This window comes from Gastrolobium bilobum, unplaced genomic scaffold (assembly GCF_033153095.1).
Source record: "Gastrolobium bilobum isolate Gb01-03AN ecotype WA unplaced genomic scaffold, APGP_CSIRO_Gbil_v1 utg937, whole genome shotgun sequence".
In the NCBI taxonomy this organism is placed as follows: domain Eukaryota; kingdom Viridiplantae; phylum Streptophyta; class Magnoliopsida; order Fabales; family Fabaceae; genus Gastrolobium; species Gastrolobium bilobum.
The window spans coordinates 131,133-150,698 of NW_026899318.1; the positions used below are offsets into that span (position 1 = coordinate 131,133).

At 32.7% G+C, this 19,566-nt stretch overlaps 2 protein-coding genes across 2 annotated transcripts; both read right to left on the minus strand.

The window, feature by feature from the left end:
- Nucleotides 1–1,490: 1,490 nt before the first annotated feature.
- Nucleotides 1,491–8,202, minus strand: LOC133289587 (protein NEDD1). Its single transcript, XM_061487567.1, is given in 10 exon segments — nucleotides 1,491–2,082; nucleotides 2,084–2,281; nucleotides 2,576–3,202; nucleotides 4,705–5,268; nucleotides 6,083–6,304; nucleotides 6,430–6,495; nucleotides 6,728–6,832; nucleotides 6,963–7,223; nucleotides 7,840–7,952; nucleotides 8,067–8,202. Coding segments are annotated over 10 exon segments (2,463 nt in total). The 3' UTR covers nucleotides 1,491–1,911.
- Nucleotides 8,203–11,348: 3,146 nt separating this feature from the next.
- LOC133289603 (serine/threonine-protein phosphatase PP1 isozyme 4) lies at nucleotides 11,349–17,326 on the minus strand. Its single transcript, XM_061487590.1, has 4 exons — nucleotides 16,972–17,326; nucleotides 15,971–16,530; nucleotides 15,629–15,851; nucleotides 11,349–11,898 (listed from the first exon to the last, which is right to left on the minus strand). Exons 1-3 carry the CDS (start codon nucleotides 17,168–17,170, stop codon nucleotides 15,663–15,665), a joined length of 948 nt encoding a protein of 315 aa, XP_061343574.1. The 5' UTR covers nucleotides 17,171–17,326; the 3' UTR covers nucleotides 11,349–11,898; nucleotides 15,629–15,662.
- Nucleotides 17,327–19,566: the final 2,240 nt, after the last annotated feature.

Here is a 19,566-nt window from a genome sequence, read left to right on the forward strand (position 1 = left end):
TATAGAAACATATATATATATATATATATATATATATATATGTAAGATCCTTTGACACCAGTGTCAAATTTCAATTTTGACACTTTTTCTGAGAGCTGTTAGATACAAAAAAATCAACGACTCTGATTTGTAAGCATGTGACACCATCGATATTTTTTCATCTAACGGCTCTCAGATGAAGTGTCAAAAGATCTTACCTCATATATATATATATAGGGATTTTATTTGTTTATGCAACATGAGATAAGATATCTCATGTTACACTCACAAACTTAGGTGGGTCTCATTGCATAGAAAAAAGAGAAAAAGAATTTGAAGTGGGTCTCACGTCTTTTTGAGTGTGTAGGAGAGACTTATTGTCTCCTATCACATGAGACTAATATTTCCCATATATATATATATATATATATAGGGAAAATATTTGCTCATGTCGTAGGAGAGTTGTTTTCTCCTACTAATGACCCTTGATTTTCGTGCAATATTTTTTTTTTTTAATTGATATGGGCTCCACATAAGATGTGTCTACAACATGAGAAAATTTTCTCCTACCGCATGAGAAAATCGAAACCCATATATATATATATATAGATAGATATAGAGAGAGAGAGAGAGAAATTTTTCTTGAAATGTGTATTTTTAAGTAACTTTTAAGCTATAAATTTTGGGTTTTCGTTTTATCCTTTAACATAACACAACAAACTTTCCTACTCTCACAACATTTTGTGGGGCCCACACTTTTTAAAACAAAAAATAAATAAAAAATTAAGGCACGCAAAACGAATCTCTATAACATTACACAATCACTTTTCCTACAACATAACTCTTATAAAACCCATAAATTTTATATAATCACCAAATAACTTTTAGCCTTTTTTTAAGCTTTTTTTTTTAATTTAACTTAAAAATAACTTCTAATTTAAAAAAAAGTATATCCAGAGATTTGCCTGCCAATATTTGACAAAGTTCTTCTAATTCTACTCATTTGTTGAATCCTATCAATTCAATTTAGGACTTAGAATTAAGCCAAATTGAGTGTTATAACTTGTTGGGCTTTTATTACGATACTATCCCTTTGGACAAAGGCATCCATCCAATTGCAATAAATGGATTTTTCTCATATTGAGGTAGGGATTTTTCACATTAAAATCTGCTTTCCTGAAATTTATTTAAATTAATTAAACTCAACTTATTCTTTCTCTGGAGTTCATCTTATACTAACACTTTAGATATGATATGATATACTTGTCCATACTATTCTTATTTTAAAAAAAATAAGAGAAATTATTAAAAAAGGACAAAAAAATTTGAATTGAGATATGCGCTTTTTTGAATAAAATACTGCTTCCAACTTTTGAGAAAAAGCACTAAAATATCTTCTTTTTTTACGTTTCTACTGTATCTCATAACTTTCATCCAGTTACTGTAAAAAATAAAAATAAAAAAAATCTATAAATGTTTTTCGAATTAAAAATACAATTTTTTTGGGTAATTTTACTCGGACAAACAAGACGTAAAAATTGTGTTCAGCTCAACCTTCCACCCAGCGTTCCGTAAACTTTGCAAATTGCAAGTTACCATGACTGGTGAGGGCCACCTAGAGCAAAAATCTAGTAGGTTTGTCTAAGGGGTAGCCTCATGCCAAGAGCTCAAATTTAAAATCTGCCACAAATAGTCAACCCAACATATAGCTTCCATGATTATAAAATTATCACACCTGTACATTTTCAATGCCCTATTCCAGCAACAAGCAACTCCCATTATATTTTCCTTCAACCACCCCGTCTAAAAGCTGAGAGACGCAATCAAGATTCTACAAGAATTGTTAATCGCTAGTTTGCAAACGAAATAATAGATCCCACAAAACAGGACAAACGCACTCTGTCAAAGAAAAATGTTGCAACCTTATTCACATCAATCACAAAGCATTTGTCTGAGCTGCTGGTTTTCTTTACGAAGAGACTTAACTTCTTTCATCAACTCAGCTTGGTTTTCCAGTATTGACTTCGTCACGGTTGACATTTCCATCTGTTGAATAAGACAACTAATTAGAGAAGAATTAAAAAATAGAAAATCACCATCACTAATTTCAGATGCACACCTCTTGCAGATGAAACTGTCTTAAAATTTCAATATGAAGGTTTCTCATATCCTCGTGTATGGATTTCTGAAAGGAATCTAGAGTTTCTTCCAGTGTCCGTTGAAAAAGCTGAAGCATAAATGAAGATCCTTGTTGTGCATCTGACAGATCTGACTGTGATGCTTTCTGTTGTGAGATTACTCCCTATCATAAATTTGACAAATCAATAACAAAATACTAGAGCGACAAACATAAATATGTATTAACAGATTATCATAATGGTTTCTATAACTAATTTGTAATCTGAAAAACATTGGAACTAACACAATCTATATCAATGAAACCCATACATAGCCTGTACTTTACTCCGAGACTGAAGCACAACAGTGGAAGATTCTAGGATAAAGCCGAGAAAAAAGTTTTACTCCCTTTTAAAAGCACACACGTATATATGCAATGCAATCATTAGATTTAATCAATTTATATAAATTAACATACACTTGTCAGTGGTAGAGAGCCTGATTCTGTTGGAGCAGATATATCAGACTTCAACAGCAAGCTATTCAGAAGTTCTTCTCTGGTTTCTGCTCCTGATTTCTTAATCTTAGGTGAACCAACTGAAAGGGATACTCCATCACTGAAGGTAGATGTAGTGCTTATTCTTTCTGCATAAGTAGAAAATTTTCGAGGAAAAGATAACATTCTTGGGGAATCAAGGATTCTTGGGGAATCAATGGTTGCCTGTCCAAGGCTGGTTTTAGTACTGATGGACAAAGGCAAAGAAGTAGAAAACAAGTGATCAGTAAACCCCAATGAAGACTCCTGGCTTGTAGAGACATCCTTGGCATGTAAATTGGCATAACTTAGGCTTGAACTCGTATAGGAACTGATACCCATTGATAAGGATGTATCCTGCAATCCAGAAAACATTGATCCTGCTGTCTGACCACCAGAACCCAACATCCCAAAACGAGATGGTACATTGACAGGCTGACGTGAGTAAGTATATTTATCAGTTAACCTCTCACCACCCCAAGCTTCTGGAGGAGTGATGGAAGAATCTTCATTCTTTGAAGACGGAGGAGGAGTTGAGCCCACAAGTGGAAAGGAAGACTGAGTAATATCCTACATCAAGTTAGCATGCAATATAATCAGTCAAAATAGGATAATCTGCCCAGTCAAAAATAAACAACAAGTGTGTTAGAAATGTATAAAAAAAAGGATTTGATTTGATCTGTAAATCAATTCTTATGTTTGGAATGTTAAAAAAATAGGAAATGATTTGATTTCTAAAACCCCATGGATTTCACTGATTCAAATTAAGAAATCATTTAAAATTTGGTAGGATTTGTTAGCATTTAATTTTAAGTAAACTATTTTACACTAACCAAACTTTTTCCTTTTACATCAAATAAGTGTAAAAATGTAAAATAATAAAAATCAAATCAATTCAATTCCAATTTTAATGAGTTCCAAACATAAGAATCAATTTCCAAATCACTTCAAATCCCATTTTTATAACAAGTGCCAAGCGTAAGATTTGATTTTTAAATCAAATCAAATAAAAGTAAACCATTTCCAATTTTAGTTGATTCCAAACATAATGAACTTCCCTGAGCATGTAAAACAAAGAATTCAAGTCAAGTTGCATATTGTACATGAAAACCTTGGGAATGGTTTCATGAAACAATTCATAAAGCAGATTAAGGGCCCTTTTGTTTAAGCTTTTGAAAATGTGTTTTTATGATATTCAAAGTTTTTTTTTTTCAGAAGCTACTATTTTTAGCTTTCGAGAAAAGTACTAAAACACCTTCTCTTTTTAAGTTTTTGCATTTTTTGGAAAACTTATCTAATTATTATATTTTTTTTAAACATGTTTTTAAATTACATAAGCACAAACAATGTGGCCTCTAATAGATATCTTAAGTAGTATGCCTTCACACTGCAAATCATAGCTATTAAGTGCATGAATTAATGAATTGGGGGTTTGCCCCTTATTGTAACAAAAAAAAAAAGTGCATGAATTAAATCCTCCTTAAATATTCTAGGACTCAGAATTTCAATTTTTCAGCCAGGAATTTGAAAAGAAGCCTTAAATATTCTATACCTCTAATAGATGATCTTAAGTTGTATTGTATGCCTTCCCTGCAAACCATAGTTATGAAATGCATGAATTAAATCCTCCTCAAATATTCTACGCCTCAGAATTTCAATTTTTAGCCAGGAATTCGGAAAAAGAAGCCCTGGCCATAAAGAGAAAAAAGGGACCAAAATTGGTGGTGCAAATAAGGTCTAGGATAATTAAACAGAAAACAACACAACATAACCCAAAAGTTTGTTTGGGCATAAGGGCATTCTTGGTTGACAAAGTGTTTTAACAAGAAAGGGGGAACAGAAAGAGAAATGACCTTTCAAATTGATTAATTCCAATTATACAGCTCTTTTCAACAACAAAGTTCTCCTCCCATTGCATATCAGGGAATTAAAGTGCTACACATTAATACTGTTTAACTAAAAGGCATGGATAGCAGGATTTCAAGATTTATTGCACTTAACTGAAGGTATAATAGATTAGTATTTCACAGAGCAGTTAACTTCAACATAAGGGCCACATGGGAGACAATAACCTGTTTGGTAGTCGAGCCAGATTTCCAATCAGATATTGGATGATCACTGCTTCCTTCCTCTGAATTTGGAAATCTTCGACTGGATGATGGAAACAACAAAGGTTTTCTATCTGCAAATAAACTATCCTTCTTTGATCCATTTGCATCCCATAGTGAGGGTGTTATTGGTTGAACATCCACCAGAGGGGAGAATACCTCCATGTCATCCTTGAAGTTATAACTACTACCACGTGGAGCATGCAACCTTGACAGGGTTCCACCTGGCCATAAATGGCTTCGGTGTGGTGTTTCCTCTGCGGTAGATGTATTTAGTATGCTTGATGTAAATCCACTGCTGGATGCTGTAAGTGAAGACGCATCAATTGAGGCACTCAGACGACCAGAGTTCCTAGTACTGGACAATGAGGTAGATAGGGAAACGGTTGATGAAATAGCAGAAGGTAAAGGATCAGGCATAAGGATTGAATCTTCAATTGCATCTCCCACAAGAGCAGTTTCAGCAGTGCAATTTCTTTCATCAACAATAACTGGTTTTGACCTTTGCCAGCACAAGCTTGTAACAGCCTGTAGCGTGATATAATAATTTAGAGTAAAAAGAGGACATTAAGTTTACAAAAATAAAGAGGTGACCTCACATCAGGAGATTGATGCATCATTTAAAACAGTTTCATTTTATATTGTGTTAAATTTTGAATTCTTCATTCTTGAATGACTAATGACTATAGGAGCTCATTCTAACTACTTAATTATCAAAGATTTCAATGGAGCAAACACTAGTGTAGTGTTAAAGAAGAATAGCAAAAGGTAGGAAGCAGATATTAGCCATTGGTCATAACAGACTCAAAGAGCAACTTTCTTAGTACATATCTATATGTTACTTATCAATATCAAATTCCAATACCCTTTTCCAATATAGTTGTGAACCTCAAATATATAAATCTAGTTTTCAACAAATTATGGAGTAGAGAATTTCATAAATTTTACAGATCATGCATATATTCACAGGCATTAATAAGGCAGCTTGCTCACCCATTATAGTGCATCAAGGAAAATGCTAAGAAGCCAGAAACCAAAGAATCACAAGTGAATCAATCTCGTATAGATTATAATGCCTACTTTCCCCCAACTGGAGTTGAGAGAAAACTAATTGTAAGCAATTATGGAAGCTTAAAGTGGCCACCACAATTCTATAAGTCCATGTTAGTGTTAGATGCAAAAAACATCAAGCAGTACCCAATTGCTTCCACTTCCATGAATCCATCTTATTCACTTATTGTCAGGTGATACAAATATCAAACAGTAACCAACTGACAGGCTTAAATGTAATAAACCATGCAGATCAAGAGTACAAAACACTGTAGATGAAGCAAAAGATTACCTCTGAACTACCATAAGCATGGAGAACAACAAAAGGTTGTGGTTTTCCACGAACATCATAGAATGCTACACGACCATTGCTAGTTCCAGCAGCCAGCATCCAACCATCATCTCTAAAGGCCAACGAAGAGAAAGGTGCTTCATAAGAAATGCAAGATGATGATCTTCTAGATCCAGAGTCATAAGTGTATAATTTTTTATCAAGGCCCACACTAGCAATGATCTGTCAATTGGAGAACGAGATATTAAGCAAAATCATACTAACATAAATGAAGGGTTACAGGTTCACAGCAGGATGAAACAGTCTCGCTATGTATATAAATTAAAACAAGCCATGAAAAATGAAACCTTGTCATTGGATGGAGAGAAGCTAATACCAGCAGTTGGTGCAGAATGCTGCTTCATCCATGAAACCTTTTTTTTAAGGAAAAGAGAAAAAAAAAAAAAAAAAAGGCAAAAAAGAAACAGAAAATGTATACTATTAACTCAAAAAGATCCATTTGAAATAATAAGAAAAAGGAAAGGACAAGAAAGGGAAGTTATTCTCTAACTATTTTGAATGAAGAAGACCAGGTAAAATGGCTTTTCACAATTGTAGAATGTAGTAGCATATGTTATAAAATTATTAAGTAAGCATATTGCATACCTTAGGGCTACGACCAGTTGTATCCCACAAATGTACTGTCCCATCATCACCAGCAGTCACAAGAAGGTGACGACTAACCCGAGAATAATCAAGAACTCTCAACATCTGGTCTTACAATTTCAAAGATGGGAGATTAGTCCATACACACTTACGCAAACTTGCAAAGCCAAGCACCAAGAAGCAGAAGTTTCAAGTTCAAGAAGCAGAAGTTTCAAGTTCAAGAAAGCAGAAAAACCTGTTGATTGGGATCTTTGAGTTCAGCAGCCCTTTGCCCAGAAGCAAGGTTATGAAGTATAAGGTCCCCACTAAGGCTGATAGAAGCCAAATGTTCATCTTTACAGTTGTACATTACACCGGTGACAGTATTAGTATGACCTCTGAGCCATTTAATACAGCGTTTCCTTTGCAAATCCCATATCCTAACAACTTGACCACTTCCTCCAGAACATACATATCTGGATGCCTTGTTGCTGAAGCTGATAGCCAATATAGACTCCTGCTAAAAAAAAAAGGTTAAAAAAAATAGTATGAAGTAACCCAGAAAGAACAAAAACAAAGTGCTTGATTGTGGTGAAATCATGGTACTATCAGGATCACTAACACCAGGGAGTGAGTATATAATTACACCAAAGAAATGAATAGAAAGAACTTGCTTTTGCAGGGAAGTAACTCTAATTGCAATGCAATTGGCTCTTAAAAATTGGAACAGATACACTAAAGAAGAAATAGAAGTATCATACAAACAGGCTTCCCTGCCATTGTTGCTTCCTCTGAAAAAGCCAACTTAGACAGGATTGTCTCTCCTTATGCATAATCAAAGTTCAACGCTCTGTTTATTGAATCAAAGTTCGGACCATATTATTTGAAGTCTTTTTTAAATTCTTAGAAGTACTAAAAAATTTATGCCAGTAATTTCAAATACAAATTTACGCTGATAATAACATTGCATCTAACGTGTCTTAAAATTCTTATACGACCACTTGAAACAAGTGCAGAGAGACATTATATCAGCAACAATAAAGCCCGTACGAGGCTTTTAAATTCCTGCACAATGCATTGTAAACAAGACACTACACTACACTACATATTCCACCACCAACAGCAAAAATTACCTCAATGTTGTCTCCACTATCAGTACCGGCGACGGGAATGGTCCCCATGCTGTGCCCATTCTTACGCCACAAGGAGATCTTCTTATCATCTCCAGCACTCGCCACAACCAAATCTGTGAAGAAATCAAACAGAACCATCGACTGCTAAATTTCTGAAATTACCACAATTTGTGGAAATGCAAACCCTATAAACGAAAACAAAAACAAAAATGGAGATATAGACTCACTTGTATGGTTCCATTTGACTGAATTGACTTGGGAACCAGGAGAAGGGGTGAAGCTGAGGGTACAAGGATCGCCGGGCTTGACGGAGGCGTCGAATAGCTTGACGGTGTCGCCGCCACTTGCCGCCAACAACGCCATTGACGGATCCCAAAAATTTGTCGCTTCTGAACGAAACAAACTCGCGTGGAATTTAGGGAAGGGATTATGACGATTCTAGGACAAGTTTTATGGGGAAATGAGTGGCAGCATTTGCGATTTGAAAATGAAAATGAAAATGAAAATTGGAAACCCTACATCTGCAACTGCATGAGAGAGAAAGAAAGTTGAGTGTTGGAAAATTTGAACGACAAAAGCATACAAAGTGAGCGCCTTTATATGCTATCCATCATCTCTGGGTGGGAAGTGGGAACCCAGCTCTCAATGACTCTTCTTCCTTGTTACTTTTTTAATTTTATTTTATTTTATGATTACATTATTACTCATTTCTTAATAAAAAAATTTCAATTCAAATGTAATAACATATAAGTAGGGTTATATTTATAAATTTTTTTTTTTACAAATTAGCATAAATTAAACTTACAATCAAGTTATGTTACTACCAATCAATCTTACCGTTAGATCGATTATGTTGATCTAACAGTTATATTTATTTCCACTTTTATATAGTTATGATTCTCCATATTTAAATTGAAAGCATTAAATATGGGAAATCATAACCATACAAAAGGTGAAAATAAATATAAACTATTAAATTTGAGAAATCATAACCATACAAAGATGAAAATAAATTTAACTATTGAATCAACATAGTCGATGTAACGGTGAGATTGATTGGTAGTAACACAACTTGATTGTTACAATATCTTTCTCCATTATTATAAGTAGTATATATTACTTGAGCATGTAATACCTTGTAATATATAAGGTAAAATTATTTTTGCAGCCGCTTTACGTACAACAACGACAGGTGTATAAGTATGATTTTTCATATTTAATGCTTTCTTCCTTTGTATGGTTATGATTATCCGCATTTAATGCTTTTAAATATATATATATATGATAAGTATTTGATTGTTGCACGTATAGCAGCTACAAAAATATAAACCCCAATACATAATATAGTTTGTAATAATTTATACACAAAAAATTTATAAGTATATACGATCCCTTAATAGTATATATCTTTCTTGAAATCATAACATTAGATACATACATATTGTTTTATTAATAATTTTGAGTTCGAGTCATCAAAATGAAAATAAAAATAAAAAATATTGAGAGAATTATCTCTTTATAAATTTTAACATTTGTTGGAATTGAATTAATTAAGTCTAAAGGTTTTAACATTTATTACAAAAAAAAAAAAAAAAGGTTTTAACATTTGCTCAAATTGGATTAATTAAGTCTCGATGAACCGGTTGAAAAAATTATTTCACTACAAAATAAATATGAAAAATTTTATTATCTAATTATTATTTTTAATTTATAAATTATCTCATTAATATTTGCATGTAGATCTAAGGTTAAAATTGACCTAAAATTTCTTATTCTTATATAAGTATAAGTTAACTTTACCTCTAAAATATTAACGAATTATTATTTTTATAAATAAGACATTATTAAAAATCAAATATTGAATTATATATAATAAAATAGTAATTCAAATTTAAATTTTATAATAAATTATTTTAATGATACATTGTGGAGAAAAAAATAATACCTCAAAAATTGAAGAGATAATTCATTAACGTCACAACCTAGAACTGCTTCATTAGAAATTTACAAACCCCATAATCCAATTCCCCATCAATATAAATATGGAAAAAAAATATTTAATTTTACATTAGACAACTTTGTCTAATGTTTATCAAAACGACGTCGTTTTGGAGTTAAAAAATTAGAATGATAAAGACTATTATAACCCTTAAATAAATTAAAATTACAAAAATACCATGATTTCCATCCCAAAACGACGTCGTTTCGACAAACATTAGATAAAATTATCTAAAATAACTTTAGAAAACACAAACCCTATAAATATATATGATCTTGCTTTATTACTTTTACATTCACTATACCTTAAATAAACCCTATAACCCATTGGTATCAATAAAGGTTGGATGCTGTATTGTACTTTAAAAAAAAAAAAAGGTTGGATGCCGTAATAATCAAAGTGCATTGTTAAAAAAAAAAGATCGACAACCAAATTAAAAAACTTGAAAACATCTCTTAATCGCGATAGTGCATAAAGGCAGTCTTACTCTTACAGAGATATTTGTTGAAATATCATGATTCATTTTTTTAAAAAATTAAAATAAAAAAATTACGTGAAACATATATATAGGATCCAATTTCAGGAACTTAATAATACAAAACGTGATAATCAACATATAATTTGTTTTGCCCCATAAGAACTCAAACTCGTTTGTAACGTACGAAAACGTAAAATATTTGTCGCTCATTTGCGATTGTTGCAAGCAACCTAAAAATATATAAAATTTCTTGTAGTAGGTCAGGATTATATTTATTTTTTTATCTTAATTTCATGAGAATGGACATTTCCCCAATTGGCAGAAAAAAAGACCACTACACATTGTTGTGACATGGATGTGTTTAGTACAAGGGTATCACAAGGATTAGTGGTAAACCTTATCTAGTAATCATCAATTACCATGTTTGGTAGAAGTATTAAAAATCAATTCCCGGATATCCAAGGTTTACCGGTAAAACATTTTACAAAGAAAAATTACTGTTGGGATTACCAAAAATTAGATGGTTTTCATGATTACTGAGAGAAGGGAAAGCAGATCAACATATTTTTGAAACAATAATACCCCCAACACACATCAATACCCGTTGAAGAATATGTTTTGAAAAGTTAAAATTAGTTTTGTAAAATCATCATATATTACCGGTAATATTTTACTAACAACCAAACATATACTCAGTAAAATTATTAAATATTCTCAGTAATATTTACGTCTACCAAACAACTTTTTCATATCATTCCCGGTAAATTGAATTTCTTTCTATATTACTGAAAATCATGATTCCCGGACACACAAAAATTTCTGTTGTACCAAACACACCCCAAAGGACCAAATAGTATAACAATGTCAAATTTTAAAGTCTTTATTAATTTTGTTTTTTATTTGATCAGGTAACTCATTTATTAAATCCAAATTTCTCTAGACAAATATACTCACATTCTTCTATCCGGCCAGATAAGCGAACTAACACCATGTAAATGTATCTTGGGTTGAGCCAAGAAAAAGGCCAATGTTCCTTGGAATGTCAGTCAATCTGAAAATTCCTTCGAATCCAATCAAACAAAGTAACAAGGATGTTCCCTAATAAGGTAACAGCAGCAATAGTTCTGAATTCTGATGATTAGATCCAACAGTACAAAATACAGACCAATATGAAACCATAAACCCAGCAATGGCATCTTTACTATCCGAGTAAAAGCGGCAAGAATCATCAACACAAACTGCTCTATCAGTTTATATTGATAGTCTATTACTCTGACAACCTTTCAGAGCAAAGTAGGTCTTTTCCATAGCCATCCACAACACATATATGTACATATTGTGTCGCAGAATAATTATGACAAAAGCTAAAAGGAAAAAAGAAAGAAAGAAAGATGGAAACCTTTGCTCTTGTGGCCATTCAGCAGAACTTAAATATCTTATAACTAGCAGATTATGATCACTGCATGACTGGATGGATTATATAGCATTAAACTTGCTCGTCGTTCCCTCAGAATAGATAGAACTAAAGATTGCCCAATCTACATCTACATCTTCAGATTTTAATTTAACCCGACCAATACATCTGTACCAAAAAGGATAGGGTTAATAACTAACATACAGCAACTGAAGGATGAAGTCATAGAGCCAATTAAAATTGAGCACATTGATGGTAACATTAAAAAAAAGTAGTAGAAAAGAAAGGAGCTTCTTTTAGCATTCAATTATCGGGGCCAAAAGAAGGGATTCGCTGCTCTGAGACTAAATAACCAAAGAAAGAAAATGGATACCCTATACATTAAAAAGCATATAAGCTACAAAAAAAAAAAAATTGTGTAATTTGCTTCAGTTCTGACAAAGAAAATGAATAAAAAAGTGTTTTTTCCAAGAAAAAAGTGCTTTCTTAATTAAATTTTTTTATGATATTTAAAAAAGTTTTCCAGAAAAAAAAAAGAAGAAAAAACTTTAAAAAAAAAAAAGAATGCTTAAATGTTTTTCTTATAAGCTAAGCGCTTATTTGGCACATCTTTTTTTAAGCTAAAAAAAAACGAACTTTAAAAATAAATTTACAAGCTATTTGATGATTATATAAAAAATTTAGCTTAAAAATTACTTTAAAGCTATTCATTTCAAAAAAAACACACATTTCAAAAAAAAATGATACAACTTAAAAGAACCTCCTCCTAGGAGCTTTTGACTTTTGGCTTTTTCTTCATTATAAAAAAAACTCTTTTTATTATAAGAGCTTTTGTAAAAACCTGTTTGGCCTACCAAAAAAAAACTCCCAAACAGGCACTAAATATAGTAACTTCCAAAAAAAGCTCAAAAAAAAGTTTTACCATAAAATCGATTCTAAAAAATGATCCAAACGCACCCTAAAATTATCACTTCCAAAAAAGTAATATATGGAGCAACGGGAAAATTACCTGCCAAATAACTTCTGTATTAAACTATCCAATGTATATAACTCATAGCAAGAGAAACCAAACCCAGCAAATGCATTTACAAGTTTATCTACATATTGGTAGCCATCAAGTAGTGAAAGGAAAATCACCGTTTAAAGTTTAAAATAAATCTAGGCCTAGAACTTGATGCAATATACTTACTATTTTAGTGATTGTGAATGGTGAACCTCGACTTTGGTTTAAAGGACAGTAGTGATTATGGCAAATGGATCCTTATCCACTTGTAAACTTAGTGGACGATGTTTTAATCCAGACAATCTCAAGGGCCATGGATAGGGATCACATTAAATGTATCACAGTTGATTCAAATGAAGTTATGGATTCTCACTTTCACTTTGTTTGATGCCAATATTCTCACACTACTATCTTTTTCGACGAAGATAGTGATACTTTTATGCACTTCTCTTTATATTCTATCTGAACACGATTAATCTGCCTAAGAGTGTTTTTGGCTGGTTAGAATATATAATCAAATTCTCTCATTTTATGTTTCTTTGGCTGACTGTCAAATTTTGCAATGGTCTCTCTATTAGGTTCGAAATAAGGCCCTTCTGTGTACAAACAGATTTTAATTATGAACCTTGCAACCTAAAAATTCAGTAGTTGTCCATATGAAAGGAATAATATTTGGCCATTACCTCCCCCTTCCCAACCACTTCAAAAATTCTTTTGAGAAAATTTTATGGAACTTAACACAATTTTCAGCAATTACCAAAATCTAAGGACTCTCAAAATACACTCCTCAAATAATATATACCTAGTGTCTTATCATAATAAGACTAGAAACAAAGAATTGAGTCATTTAACTATATTTTCATAATAGAAATTTGCTCCTAAATTCATAAGATAAAAAATTAGGATTTTGACAATGGAAGAATAACAGTAACAGGATATCTTTTTAAGAATGAAATTTGTTATTTGATAAAAAAAAAAAAAAACCTAGACCATAAAGTATAGTTAAGTAGAGCTTTCTTATAGATTGATGCTAATCCAATACTTGGATTTAACAGGTACAGTATTTAACAAGTATATTTATGTTGAGATATATAAAACTATTAATGTGTACCGGGTTCGATAGGGTTCCAAGGACAGTTTTATGGTGGGTTCTGGAGAAGAAAAAGGTTCCATCAAAGTATGTAAAGCCAATCAAGGATATGTATGATGGGGCTACTACATGTGTAAAAGCTTGTACCAGAACATCAAGTTATTTCCCTATCACGGTAGGTGTAAACCAAGGGTCGGCTCTATGTCCTTATCTCTTTGCCTTAGTTATGGATGAACTAACAAAAGATATTCAAGAGGAAGTGCCATGGTGTATGCTTTTTGCAGACGATATTGTGCTTATTGATGAAAGCAAGGATGGTGTTAATAGAAAACTTGAATTGTGGAGAAGCACATTGGAATCCAAAGGATTCACATTAAGTCGAATAAGACTGAGTATCTGAAGTGTGAGTTTTCTCTGGTACGAGATGGGGACCAAGATCCCGTGCATCTAAGTGGTCAAGAGGTACCCAAAAAAGATGCTTTTAAATACCTGGGCTCCATTTTGCAAAAAGGTGGAGAGATTGATGAGGATGTAAATCATAGAATCAGAGCAGGGTGGATGAAATGGCGCAGAGCATCTGGGTTTTTGTGTGACCGCAAAATCCCCCTTAAGTTAAAAGGAAAATTCTATAAAACAGCAGTAAGACCGGCAATACTATATGGAGCGGAATGGTGGCCAGCACATAGGCAACATGAGCATAAGGTGGGAGTAGCAGAGATAAGGATGTTAAGGTGGATGTGTGGTTATACAAGGATGGATAAGATAAGAAATGAAGATATTCGACGAAAGATACGAGTAATACCGGTAGCCGAGAAGATGAGAGAACATAGATTGAGGTGGTTTGGGCACGTGATGAGAAGGCACCTGGATGCTCCTGTAAGAACAGAAGTTTGTTACCAAGAGCTCAACACAAAAAGAGGCAGAGGTAGACCGAAACTTACTTGGGAGAAGGTAGTAAAACAAGATTTAATGGAGTGGGATATAGATTGGCGGACGGTATGTCTTAGAACGGAATGGAGAAAAGCTATAAGTATGGTGGAAGGTTAGACCCGTTGTTATTCCTATGTTCCAGATGGTCCCTTTTTAGTCCTTTTCCCCTTAATTTCCCCCACTTCTTCTTTTCCCTTTCTTTTTTACTTTTATTTATTTATATATACATATATATTATTACTTTTTTTTTTTTTACAACCATTTTTGTATCTTTCATGTGGGTTCATCTACCACCGACCCCAATTAATTTGGGATAAAGGTGATGTTGATGTTGATATAAAATCATTAATGTATCCTTATCCAACAGCTTAAGCTTTTGGATTGAATTGGTTCTTTACATGGTATCACAGCCTCGGTGTACCGGGTTCGATCCTCACCGCCCCCCACTTTCTTTCTAGTAGAATTTCTTTCTTCGCATAGGTAGGTGGGCTTGTGCATTGTCTACCCTTCAAGCCCAATGGGCTCTCGTGTGAGGGAGCGTGTTGAGATATATAAAATCATTAATGTATCCTCACCCAACAGCTTAAGCTTTTGGGTTGAATTGGTTCTTTACAATTTATTATAAGTGATACACAATCCCATTATAAAAATGATTAATATCTCTCTCTCTTTTTCTTTCTCTTTTTTGAAAAATAATAGATAATTTTTTAGATAACATAAAGAACAATTCCTTCTTTTGAAAAGAAAAGCTGAACTACACCAATACAAAAACCAGAAATCTCACATAAACAATATTGTGCACTTTGGGATGTATCATGTATGTGTGGTCAATGAACTTATAATACCCTAAGAAACAAAAGCAAAAATAATCAGACCTTAGTTAATTAAGGAATAGAGATGTGCCGGCGATCACATCTTGTTTGACATCATGAACTTTACTTTTTTCTCCGCAGGCTTAAGAATCTGGAAAGAGCACATCAGGTTATCATCCACACTCATCATTGCACCAGCATTGTCGAATTCACCACAGTAGTTTGGAGCTGAAAATATTGTAACAAGTTTCCTGTCGGCAAAGAATTCATACCCATCCTCTACAACCTACAGAAAAATTATAATGTCAGTTTCCAGTAAAGCACCATAAGTTTACCCTTTTCTTTAGAGAAGGTAAATGAACTGAAGGAAGGAGAGGGGGGAGAGGTAAAAAAACATAGAGTGACCTGATGAGCACGGCAAATGAGGTCCAAGTCATGCTTTGTCAAAAATTCAGCCACCTTATCAGGGCCAAAGGTGTAGGAGACTCCTCTGTCATTCATACCCCAACCCTTCACATCTCTACCAGGATCAGACCAAAGCAAATCACAAAGCAAGCCAGAGTCTGGAATAGCAGTTGGGCGAGGTAGATTCCTGATTTGATCCAAGTTTGTAAGTTCAGGGGAAAGACCACCATGCATGCACAATATTTTATCATCTATAAGAGCTGCCACAGGAAGGAAGTTAAAACACTCTGTAAAGGCTTTCCAAAGCCTCACATTAAACCTTCGCTTACATTCATCATAAAATCCATATATCCTATTAATGGAAGCACACTCATGATTGCCCCTCAGAAGGAAAAAGTTTTCTGGATATTTGATTTTATACGCAAGCAAAAGACAAATAGTTTCTAAGCTCTGCTTCCCACGATCCACATAATCTCCTAAAAAGAGATAATTAGCACTAGGAGGCAAACCACCATACTCAAAGAGCCTTAACAAATCACTGTACTGGCCATGAATGTCACCTGAAAAAGCAAAGAGAGATTTTCAACCATACCAGAAAAGAAGAGTACATGCAACCCACACACACTCATACACACCTAATAAACTTAACAGCAATCAGCAATCTACAACACAAAATGCGATTTCTAAAGATTAGGCAAAAACATGAAATACATTGAAATAATTACTTGCATTATAGTTGAACAACTTCTTTTCTGACAATCCCCCAAATTTTACATGCCCTAAAAACTAAAAGGGCTACCCACATTTTCTTTCATCCCTACCAATCAACCAAGTATACCCTAAAACTAAAAGGTTCTACCTTGCAACAAATAAAAGATACCCCAGCAGCATGCATTAAAAAAAATAGTATATTTAAACCCGAAAACAAAAATAAAAATAAAATAAAAAGAGCAAATTGGGGGGTGAAAATGAAAAGAAAGCATAGGGTATGAAGTATGTACCGCAAATCTTGATGGGGGCTTCGAGTTCGAGCAAATTGGGCTGGCTAATGAAGATGTCTCTGGAAGCGTGGCAAAGCTGCTTGATCTCAGCCTCTGATAGCTGAACCTGCTTTCCGGGTCGGGCCATTCGGACCTCCGTGAGTCGCCGGATTATGTCATCCAGCACCGCCTCCTCTATCCCTTGTCCTTGTGTGCTCATCGCATCCGATCAACACCTTCTTCTTCTTCTTCTTCTTCTATTTCTCACTTCTCAACAACAACAACAACAACAACGAAGCAAAGGGGTGAACCAACCAAGGCTCCTTCTCTTTTCTTTGTTTGGTTCTCTCTCTCTGTCTTCGTGTAGAGTGTTTGTGTTTGCTGTCCACTCTTCCCCTTCTTTCTCCCTTGTATATATATAAACTTAGATAAAGTAATTTATATTTATTCTTAAAATAATTTTATTTGGACTTAAAAAATAATTTTAAAAAATTATTATAATCTTAAAATAAATTATAATTATAAAATATTTTACAAACGACATTATTTTTGATTTAATATAATTTATTTATATTGACAGCAGAAAAAATTAATATATATATATATTGTTTTTTTAAATTTATTTTTAACAGACACTGACGATATTTTTTCTCTCTCTAATAGTTATGTAATTAATTTCAATATTAATTTATCGTATTGGTTTCGTAAATAATTAATAATTTAATACTGACTGCATTCATGTTTTGTTGTATTATATTTTCAGAATTTCAGAAATCGACAGTTTTAGACTTTTAGTATAAAAAAAAAGTTTTATGTGTGTCATATCACATAACACAAAATCTATTAGGTAGTGTTTGGTTGAAGGTTTATTTTGGGATTTATGGAAAAGTGTAAGTGAATATTGGAAAATATCACGTTTGGTTCAGGTTTTTTAAAAAATACCAGGCAAATAGGATAGATGAGAAAATGACTTTTGTGTTGATTTTTGAATGAAATTCATTGTTACAGAATACCACTTGAGATGTGGTATTCTGAGATAACTGGGGAAGTGAAAAAACAGGTGTAAAGTTTCTTCCGAACATAGATTTTGCATATTTAAATAAATTTTCCTAGTAATATTTGTGTCAACCAAACAACTTTTTTTACATTTTCCTACTAAACTCACTTTCTAACCATTTCTCTATCAATTACATTTCCCTAGTTAAAAAAATTTTCTCCCAAACCAAACACTACCTTATACTATAGACTCAAAAAGATATAGGGTCCATTTCATTTTTTTTCTTTGTTTTTTTTCCAATGGATTATCAATTGTTTCTATATATAGCATGACAAAATGTGTCAGGTAATATGATATTCATAAAATTAAAAAAAAAATTAACAACTTGAGATAATGAAATATTATGAGAAGACATGGATTTTTTTTTGGTGCTCTAGGACCATGTTACTATTTTGTGGTCTTTTTTCAAAAAAAGTAAAATTTCATTTCACTTATACCTCTTTTTTCTTTTCAAATTCCTTCTCATTCTTTTTTCCCTCCTATATTTAAAAAAGGAGCACATGCTCCCGAACCATAGCAAACAAGCTTGAGAAAAAGTTATTAACTTGTTAGTTTAAGATTTTATTTGCGCCAACCAAAAAAATTATATATTTCTTTAAATATTTTTGCAAAAAAGAAATGAAACATAAACCCTTTCGTATTCAGAATTTAATATGAATATTAAGGGTAGATCCTTCTTATATTGGAGCAAGAATAATAAATCTTACATCAAATTTTAGTCATTGATTTTTATACATCTAACGATGGTAATTTATTAAGAATTAATAATTAATTAATGAGTATAACTCGACAAATTATAACCTTTTGATGCATGAAAATCAATTATTAAGATTGAGTTAAAATTTATTATTCTTGTACCGTTATAAATTGATCTTATCCCCAAATAATAATATCCATAGTTTAGATAATGATCTAGAACAATATAATTAAATTAAGTGCACAAGAGATCCAATAAGCTCACTTGCATATTATTTACTATAAAGAAAGTATCTTCAAGTGCATTACACAATTAACAAAAGTCACCACTACAAAATGTTGTGATACATTTAAATTAATACATTTGAAGCTTAATAATACCATCATCTTAAGCCACCTCACTTTAATAAAAGGATTTTGCCTTCATACCCACTTGATGAGAATAATCATAAGGATCCTAAAAACAAGTCATCCTCCTATTATAAATGAAGGTATTTAAATCCCCAAGGTAAGACATATTCTCCATCTCACTTAAACCCGCTTACACAAATTCTAATTTCAGTATTGGAGTGTTTTGCAAGTATAACCTCACCTTGTCCCATGGTAGATCTATGGAGAAGTAGCTTAATGGCCGTCCCAAAGGAGCTTCAACATCAATATTATGTTTCAGCCCAGGAATGTTTAGGCCTAATCATTGGCATCGTCTATGAGATAAAGTAAATTTCAATTCTCACCTCAAACATAGATTATCTTCTGTCATTTTTGCATTGCTTATTGTGGGATCTTATGTTTGGGAGTTCGATTTATTGTTTTCTCTAGGTGACATGATAATAAATCCCGCGAACTCTACATTCCCTGAATTT

Bases quoted from the DNA above. Each gene is read 5' to 3' on its own strand.
- LOC133289603 (XM_061487590.1), bottom strand. From the start codon at position 17,170: ATGAGCACACAAGGACAAGGGATAGAGGAGGCGGTGCTGGATGACATA. The intron at 16,531-16,971 runs GTACATACTTCA...TTGCTTTTTCAG, and splicing joins AGCCCCCATCAAGATTTGCG to GTGACATTCATGGCCAGTAC. The intron at 15,852-15,970 runs GTCACTCTATGT...ATTTTTCTGTAG, and splicing joins TCATTTGCCGTGCTCATCAG to GTTGTAGAGGATGGGTATGA.